Here is a 10210-nt window from a genome sequence, read left to right on the forward strand (position 1 = left end):
AAATGGCATGTTTCAGACTGTATAAAGACTCTCAGTGTGACTCTCTCTGTCAGACAGTCGTACCTTCAGGTATTTCTTGTAGTTGTTGTACACGACGGCCAAGAAGACGGACATGAAGATGTAGTTGTTGATGAGGATGTACAAGATGAAGAAGATGGCAAAGACGAAGCTGGCGTTGTACGCTGGCATCCTGCCAACGAGAAGCAGAAAACCAAAACGTGCAGATAAACAGAAGAAGATGTTTCTGAAAGATTCACTTCCTTCTTCTTTTCTGTGGACGCTTCAGACTGCAGACACATGAATGTGTTGATGGCGACATGAAACAGAGTGACTTACAAAATAAAAATTATAAAATGTTGTTAAAAACAAACTTCATTAAAAGTCATCCTAACAGAAAATAATCAACTGACGCCTTTAAAATGAAGATAGCTGCTGTAACGCCGCCATGCTGTGAAAATGGTTGACGATGTTCAGTGAAATAAATGGAAATATTTATACATATAATATATATGTAGAATTCAGAGTTGATATATAATTATGAATATAATTCAAATAATTAAATTCGAATTTTTTTATTTTTGAAGTTTCATCAACTTCCTCATTACATCAGGAAGGACAAAAATAAAAGATTTTTAAATTTTCAAAATATTCCACAAAGAGTTTGGAAATGTTTGTATGATTTCAAAGCTCAAGCTAAAGGGATGAAATGAAAGCTGATGGTAGAGTAGAGGAAGTCAGAGGTCAGCAGAGTCATCAGTGTTGAGTTCTGCGATCATATCTGACTTCAGACCAGTTGAGTGAGTCTTACATGACGTCAGGGCTGTTGGCTGTGGTGACGAGGACGTACAGATCGAAGACGATCTCCAGGTAGTCGGTGAAGTACGGATTTCCATTGATAGTCTTCAGATCTCTGCACAGAAAACACAATCTTTTTCATAGTGTTTATTTTATTATAAAACTTGACATAAATAATGAGCCGCAAAGAAGTTCAGATTCACAAATAACTTGAGTGTCTCTGTGTCAAAAAAAGGAGCTTATCAAACTATCGGTCTATGAAATCAAATTAAAGAACAGAAGGGTTAATACAAATGTTAATACACTCATCAGCTTCATATGAAACTATACACTTGCAGCAATAAGATAAAATAAGATGGAACTTAATTCATCCAGAGGGATATTGTTGTGTCGCAGTTCAAAGTAGGAAAGAATGCAATGATAAAATATCAATAAGGTGATATGAGGTAATATAATAAACGTGCAGATCCAAAACAAACACAATGCCAACAAAATCAAAACAAATAGGATAACAGTTAAGGATCATTCTTGGGGAGTTGCATATAGATGTGTATGTACAATATCAAACCTGAGTACAGGTGAGTGTGCATATTAATTTGTCTCTTAGGCTTCATCTTATTAGAGGAAGGCTGCTGGCAAGACTCTGGTCCACTCAAGCAAAAAAAATCATGTAGTGCATGTGTTTATTTAAGATTGTCCTTAAAGGGTAACTTCAGTATTTTTCAAACTTTACACTATTTTCCCATGGTTTTCTGTCTAACTGACTAATAGCAACAACAATTTCTGAAATTGGTCCAGTATTGAGGGAGAACGCTGTAGACGGCAGCTGCTCACAGGCTGCAGTGTAATGCTATTGGGGCAAGCTGGCACCGTCATTTACATCCACTAAAAGTGCTTGTTTTTGCCATGACAGGCTCTGATTGTTATTATAATCAAAAGCATCACAAAGAGACTGAAAAACAGCTTCTATCCAGGAGCTGCAACCTCTGTTCACCCCTTCACTGCCAAAGACTGAAAAAGACTGACTGCTGTGAGCAATGAACTCACCCACCCACTCATTACGCACTACACACTCTACCATCATGTTGCACACACGGCAGCTATACTACCATATATGATGCAACTTAAACAACATTGCACTGGTCGCTTTATCTCATCTTTTATTGCTTGTCTCGATATATATATTCTGCTTCCAATGTTATTGGATCTTTTATGTTACACACAGCTGAAGAACTGCTAAACAGATTTTCATTCTATAAGTGTCTGACATTATGGAAAGAGTCTCGCTGGAGGAGAAATCTTGTTCTAAAATCTGGCGAAGTGACGTGTTGCCGGAAGACGACGGAGGAATAGTGGAATACATCCATGGTGGAAACGCGAGCGGCAACCGGGTAGAGTTTGTTGTGTTGGACTGCAGAAAGCATAGCTTCGTGTTTTCTAAAAGATTTTCAATGTCTTGGCTGAATATTTAAATGCTTTCAACAATGTGGATGAAGTCTTTGAAGTTGATGGCCGCCCGTATTTATTTGAGCCAGAGTATACGGATATTCAGATTTCACAACGAGACTTCTCCTTGAGCAGGATTTGGACACAAAACAAACAGACGAAAAGTAAGAAATTGTTTTTATTTCTCTGTAGGGTCCTTTCTATAATGTTGCCAGACACTTGCAAAAACAAACACTTTTAGTGGACGTAACGTTACATTGACGCTGCTCACTTGCCCTCGCAACTCGTTTTGTGGCTGCCGGTTACAGCGTTCTCCCTCAATACTGGACCAAATTAAAAATTGTTGTCCCTATTAGTCGGTAGAAAAATATTGAACTTACCCTTTAAGGAAATGATTAACTAATTAATCAGAAAAAACAGTTTTAGTTACTTAAAACAAACCTCTACTTTGTAGTAGTTTTGGTTTTGTTAGTCGTACAATCACAGCTGCTCTTATTGGCTTGGAAAAGTGGAAATGTATCTTTAAACTCTTGATCTGGAGACCGTCTGACTCCTGCTGCCTCACCAGCGTTCACAGCTCATTTAAACCTGTTTGAATGTGTCAGATTATAAATGAACAAAGTTGTCTCACCGTTTGCCCAGCAGTTTGAGCGCCATGAGAGAGAAGATGAGGAGGCTGAACATGAAGAGCAGGAAGACGGAGAAGATCTGAGGCAGAGCGTTCCGGATGCTTCTGAACGCTCTGCGGAGCTTAACACAAACAAACAAACAAACAGACAGAGTTTATTATGAAGGAGGACACGAACGCTCCGTCCTCTTCCACACAGAGAAAACAAACTAATGATGCATTCAGGCGCCGTCGGCTCAGAAAGTCAAACATTTGCACGTTTAGCAGCAGGAAGTTTTAACAGCAGAGTTCAACTGAACACACTCATGATCCAGAGATTACAGGACATTCGTCAGTCGGTGATAAATACAAAGAAAAAATACGGATATGGAAATTTCCCAAATTATTAAAGTGGATAAAGTCTCCTCAACTTCTGGTATGAGCGACTTCAGAATAAATGTAGAGAATTTTCTTTACATTGCTAATAATATAAAATTATATTTAATCACCAGCTTAGGTTAATGATTTGTGTCAAAAAAATAATTCAGTCAGTCAGAGCAGAATGCACTATTATTATTATTAATATCACATTCACAATTAAATTGTAGTACAAGTAAACAGAGTCACATACACGCACTATAACAGTGTCATTTTGAGAATAAAGTGTCCTCTGTATTTGTTTTTCTACATTAAACCAGAGGAAGCTCTGTAGTCTTATGACAAAAACACCACTATGACCTCATAACAAGTTCATTTCCATGATAACCTAACAGTGGGTTCAGACAGGTGAGACAGGTGAGCGGGTTACCTGCCGTCCCTCTGTGACGTTGACCAATAGCAGCGGGCGCAGGACTCTGGACCAGCGGACACCGTAACAGTTTGTAGCTTTCAGCGCTCCGTAGATGATCATATCGACCAGAGTGAGCTGGACGACACACACAAGTCAAACACAAACAGTTTATTTGAAAGAATTTAAAGTTGATATGAAATGAAAAAAACAACTTTTTAATCCTTTTAGATCACATTCCCAGTCTTATTGCGCACCTTTTTAACAATTTATGGAAAAGAAATTATGAAAAAAATATGTTTCCTTGTATTCTTATATAAAAATCCAATCATCTTTTCTTCCTAAAAAAAAAGATATGATGTGTGCTTACAAGGGCTGTCAATCGATTAAAATATTTTATCATGAGTAATCGCAAATTAATCACACATTTTTATCTGTCCAAAATGTGCCTTAAAGGGAGATTTCTCAAGTATTTAATACTCTTATCAACATGGGAGTGGACAAATATGCTTGCTTTATGTAAATATATGTATACATTTATTATTGGAAATCAATTAACAACACAAAACAATGACAATTATTGTCCAGAAACCCTCACAGGTACTGCATTTAGCATAACAAATATGCTCAAATCATAACATGGCAAACTGCAGCCCAACAGGCAACAACAGCTGTCAGTGTGTCAGTGTGCTGACTTGACTATGACTTGACTCAGACTGCATGTGATTATCATAAAGTGGGCATGTCTGTAAAGGGGAGACTCGTGGGTACCTATAGAACCCATTTTCATTCACATATCTTGAGGTCAGAGGTCAAGGAACCCCTTTGAAAAAGGCTATGCCAGTATTTCCTCGCCAAAATTTAGCGTTAGTTAGCATCCTTCGTGACAAGCTAGTATGACGTGGTTGATACCAATGGATTCTTTAGGTTTTCTAGTTTCATATGATACCAGTATCTTCTCTCTTGCTTTAAAACTGAGCCCGCTACAACCGAAAAATCACAGGTTGCGTTAATGCATAAAAGAAATTCGAGGTGTTCAAAATAATTTCCTTTACGTGTTGTTGCGTTAACTTTAACAGCCCTAATTAAGAAACATGTCAGACGTCATCTTCCTGCAACACAATCCTGCTCTCAGCCTAACAAAAATTCCCTGTATCACCACCAACAACATCACACAACAGCAACCAGGAAACGATGATCTGACAATAAATGAAGATGAGTGAAGAATAAGCAGAGATTGTTTGTAATAAAAACAGTCAGTTAGTGAAGAGAAGGAGCATTTCAGATTATTTCATGGTTCCTGAAGCGATTGGTCCCCTCAGTCACTGAGTCACCAGGAAGCCTTTCTGCTTTAAAGATGCTGACAAGGCAACATCTCCGGCTAAAGGTTGTTTCACAACAACAGACAGAAAGTCTTCTCAGCACATTCTGACTCTGCAGTTCACAGACAGGAACTCTGCTCACAGTGAAAACCAGGAACTGCTCTGGGTCCAAACAGCACGACTCATCAACTGTCACCAGAGGCCTGAACTACGAAGCGAGTTCAACATACCCAGGGTATCTTCTCGTTATCTGGCTTCACCAACCCTAACAAACGAGATCCCGATAAGCGGTCCTACGAGGGTGGTTAACAACTCGGTAAATCACCACAGGGTTTCTCCATCCGGCTACAAGCGCGTTCACATAAAGGGGCGATGTTTGCAGCATATGACCAATCACAGACGTGGACAAGTCTACCGTCAGCAGAGCGTCAGTTTTTACAAACAAAGAGCAAACTATAAAATTAGACAAATAAGAAGTTAAACACATAATCCAGACTAAAAGTAACACAGTTGAAGCTGCAAAATGCAGGAAGGAAAACTGGCAAAAGAAAAAGTGTGAATGCGTAAATTAATAGACTTATTAATTTAACAGAATATTCAAAATTCAGATATACTCGTCTAGATGGGGCAGTGATATATAAATAGCTATCAGAACAGAAAGGATGAATAGACTACACTTCATTAGGCCCTTTGACAAGATTGTGAAATGTGTGACTATTTCAGCCTTCTTTCAGCTGCGTCCCCGTCTCCAGAAGTGTGAAACGGACTTGAGTGCAAGTAAAAAGATGAATATAAAAACATGATTCAAAGCGGTAAACACACCCAGAGTGTACAGCCAGCTGCCCTTCCTGCATTTGTTCAAGTTTTAGTTCTTCTGGTTTTGGTTGTTACAAGTTTTTTTTCCTGGTTTTGGTTGATCTGGTTTCGGCTGTTCCGGTTTCGGTTGTTCCGGTTTCGGTTGTACCTGTTTTTGGTTATTATGGTTTCAGTTGCTCTGGTTTTGGTTGTTGTGGTTTTAGTTGTTCTCTTTCTGGATTTGGTTGTTCTAGTTTTAGACTTTCTGGTTTTAGTTTTTTCTAGTTTTGGTAGTTCTAGTTTCAGTTGTTCTGGTTTCGGTTGGTTTGTGCCCTTCTGTGTGGAGTTTGCATGTTCTCCCCGTGTTAGCGTGGGTTTTCTCCGGGTTCTCCGGTTTCCTCCCACAGTACAAAGACATGCAGGTTAGGTTAATTGTTGACTCTAAATTGTCCGTAGGTGTGACTGTGAGTGTGAATGGTTGTCTGTCTCTATGTGTCAGCCCTGTGATAGTCTGGTGACATGTCCAGGATGTACCTCGCCTTCGCCCAATGTCAACTGGGATCGGCTCCAGCCCCCCCACGACCTTGAATAGGATAAGGGATACAGATAATGGATGGATGCTTTCAGTTTGTTCTTTTTCTGTTGGTCTGCAGGTAAAATGCTTTTTCTATTTTGTCGTTGCAATACTGTGAGTGGCCACTGGCTGACAGAGAGGCTGATTGACATCTGTTTCCCCCTTGCAGCTTAGTAGCCCCTCCCACCATAACGATGATGTCGATAAGCCCCTCCCACCATACTGATGATGTCGATAAGCCCCTCCCACCTGACTGATGATGAAAATAAGCCCCTTCCACCTGACTGATGATGAAAATAAGCCCCTTCCACCCGACTGATGATGTCAATAAGCCCCTCCCACCATACTGATGATGAAAATAAGCCCCTCCCACCCAACTGATGATGAAAATAAGCCCCTTCCACCTGACTGATGATGAAAATAAGCCCCTTCCACCCGACTGATGATGTCGATAAGCCCCTCCCACCATACTGATGATGTCGATAAGCCCCTCCCACCATACTGATGATGAAAATAAGCCCCTCCCACCATACGATGATGAAGATAAGCCCCTCCCACCCGACTGATGATGACGATAAGCCTCTCCTACCCCGATGATGACGATGATGCAGATGTTTTTGGGATCTTTCCAGAACTTGTCTCGAGGGATCACTTTGGCGTAGTGAATGAGTCGAAGGGTGAAGACGAGCAGACAGAGCAGCTCCACCAGCATGGTGGCCTGAAAACACAATAACACACTGTTGAGACATCTGATTTAACTGTCGTAGACAATGATTGCTGCTACTGGTCTAAACTGGTTTCACTCCTTTCTCCGTAACGAGGCTGTTTATGTTGCAGTTGGTGACTTTAAATCCTCCTCAGTCTGTTTTAAATTAAACGTTAGAGATCAGACAGTGATGACCACATAAGATATTCGTTTCTGATTGGCTCTCAGATGTCGAACAGAAATTAAAAATCATGTTTGACAAGAAATCAGTGCATACTGTAAATGCAGACAAAGCTAATTCTATCTGCAAAATTAAAAGTAATATGTAGTTATTTATTTCTTCCAATGAAGTGCACATAAAAAAGAGGAAGCATGAAACCAGGACAGTGTTTGTGTCACAGACGGCGGAGGCCATCTTACCCATATAGGCAGAGGGAAGACGGCCGGGTCCTCGACGATGGCCAGAGACATATCGACCAGGATAAAGAAGTAGAGGAGCACCTTAGGGATCCAGTGGTTGTAGCGCAGATATAGTCTGAAAACACACACACACACAACAAATTATAATAAACAAAGATTTTTCTTTACACATCTGTCGTTAACATCTACATCTGTGAATTTGTAAATGTGTAAATTCAAATGTAATCGCTGCTACTACTGTTTCTATATTCTTATTTTTTTGTTGCCATTACTGTTTTTACAACGAAGTAAGCCTGCAAAATGTCATTGCACCTGAGTATAATGACAATCATTCTGATTCTGATATTCAGTTTACTGTCATAGAGGAGTGAAGACACCAGAAAATATTCACATTTAAGAAGCTGGAATCAGAAAATTTAGACCTTTTTTTCCTTAAAAAAATGACTCAAACCGATTATCAAAATAGTTGGCAATTAATTTCATAGTTGACAACTAATCAATTAATCGTTGCAGCTCTAGCTGGAACTGTTCAGTGACCTGCAGAAAAAACGTTGAACTTTAGTTTACAGAGTTTTTTTACTGGAGTTTATCAGCAATATGTACTGAGAGCTGGAAGCGTCTCTAAAGTGTCTTCTTCACTGTTTAACTGCTTTATGAGGCAAAAAGGGGACAACAGTCCATCAGTTTACTGCTCTCATGTGAAATAAACAGTTCAACACACACATTGAATAGAGCTGCAACAATTAATCAATTAGTTGTCAACTATTAAAATTAAACGCCAACCATTTTGATAATCAACTAATTGGTTTGAGTAATTTTTTTTATTAAAAAAAAAGTACAAATTCTCTGATTCCAGCTTCTTAAATGTGAATATTTTCCGGTTTCTTTACTCCTCAATGACAGTAAACTGAAAATCTTTCAGTTGTGGACAAAACAAGACATTTGAGGACGTCATCTTGGGTTTTGGGAAACACTGATCGACATTTTTCACCATTTTCTGACATTTTATAGACTAAACAACTAATCGATTAATCAAGAAAATAATCAACAGATAAATCGACAATGAAAATAATAGTTTGTTGCAGCCCTACTATTAAAGTATAAAGCTGCTGTTATTCTATATTTTTCATCATCAAGTCTAATGTTTGGACTTGTTGGGGACTAAGTTAATCCACATGTGGTGCTCTAGTGAGTATTTGTGGCAGCAGGATGGTGTATGTGTATCTACAGTGTTTTTGTTCATGGTGATGAAGGAACATGTCACCCAATGAAACAGTGAGGCTTAATAGTTGTTGGACAACAATGCAGCTCCATGGCACAGTGGAAGAAGATACACACACAATACTTGTTAGTTGATACATTCACTGTTGGTTTGAGTCTGAACATGAAGAGAAATATAAAACAGCACCAGACTTTCACTTAAAAATGAGGCGATCAAACCAGCAGGAGATGAAACATCTAATAAATGTGAATGTCTCACCTCACAGCCTGCGGCGACGTGTCAAAGTTGATGTTCCTGTTGTACTGAGCGTCTGACACGTAGATGGCCGCCAGGTCAAAATCCTGAAACACACACAATGTTATTCAAAAGGATGTTTTTATTTTCTGACCTCAATTTCCAAATACATCAGATATGTTGAGAAAACTACCACACAGAACAGATCAGACCAGAAGCTTTGATAATAAAGTGGATGTTTCAGCACCACCAACTAAGATGCATTAAACACAATTAAACACATGATAAACAGGATATCTATGTCCTGACACACACTTACATAGATAGATATTATGTGTGCGTGTGTGGTTAGAGGCAAAAAAAAAAACATAAAACACTTGATTTTGAGAATTGCTTTACACTTTATTATTATAATTTATTATGTAGTTGGATTAAAACCTCTCCGACGTCGTTAACAAACACGTCTCAGCTTCATGTAGGCAGATCTTATGTCAGAGCTGTTGTGTTGGATTGTTGAGATCAAACTATTAATTGATCGACATGTTTTTTTATAAAATGTGTTTTGATATGTACAGTATTGCTGTTCCTGTTTTCAATGTATTTCATGAGTCTTTTGTCATTACACCTCCTGCAGGAGCTGCAGTTGATAATTAGCCAAGATGGCTAAACTAGCACGTTTACAGAAATGTCTATTAATGTGCACTGTCCCTGTAACTTTAATCTCTCTCTCTATATATATATATAAACAAACAAACAAATAAATAAATACAATTAATTGAGATTTTTTTTTCATTTCAAACAGAAATCATCCCCAGGGTTCAGTTTTTCTGATGTCTCAGAGTTTATCGATTTTATATCTCAATGAACTGAATATTTTGGGGGTTTTGAACTGCTGGTCGAACAAGAGACAGACAGAAGATGACACTTTGGACTATTTCATTTTATTCATATTTATTTTGATATTTTTTTTTTACTTTTCATATACTCACTGATAAATTAATTAATAACAAAATAAACAGATTAATCAGTAATGGAAATAATGGTTAGTTGCAGAAACCGTAAAGGTGTACCTAATAAAGTGGCCATTGAGTGTGTAATACTGTCTGACAGAGCAGAATAAAGTGATTTTAACACAGAGATATTTACAGGGATATAAAAAGTGGACAATTGTATGTCAGTCATTCACTTGAGTTACCATGAATCATTCAGTCTCATAAAAACAGTTAAGAAATAAAACCACCTGTTCATCTTTAGTTCCCAAAGTGACTCTTCGAACAGTTTGAGCAGCAAAGATGAAACAGA

At 38.5% G+C, this 10210-nt stretch overlaps 1 protein-coding gene across 2 annotated transcripts in view; it reads right to left on the reverse strand.

Annotated features, from left to right (window-relative positions):
- The window catches only part of tpcn3 (two pore segment channel 3), a 28323-nt gene that overhangs the window by 16533 nt on the left and 1580 nt on the right, over positions 1–10210 (reverse strand). For both annotated transcript variants that reach the window (XM_037765383.1, XM_037765384.1), the window contains exons 2-8: positions 8933–9015; positions 7453–7567; positions 6916–7044; positions 3657–3773; positions 2873–2991; positions 809–910; positions 64–190 (exon numbers count right to left, since the gene is read on the reverse strand). In XM_037765383.1, coding sequence (XP_037621311.1) covers positions 64–190; positions 809–910; positions 2873–2991; positions 3657–3773; positions 6916–7044; positions 7453–7567; positions 8933–9015 — 792 coding nt within the window. The remainder of the gene's footprint in view (positions 1–63; positions 191–808; positions 911–2872; positions 2992–3656; positions 3774–6915; positions 7045–7452; positions 7568–8932; positions 9016–10210) is intronic.

This window comes from Sebastes umbrosus, chromosome 3 (genome assembly GCF_015220745.1).
Source record: "Sebastes umbrosus isolate fSebUmb1 chromosome 3, fSebUmb1.pri, whole genome shotgun sequence".
Taxonomy (NCBI): Eukaryota; Metazoa; Chordata; class Actinopteri; order Perciformes; family Sebastidae; genus Sebastes; species Sebastes umbrosus.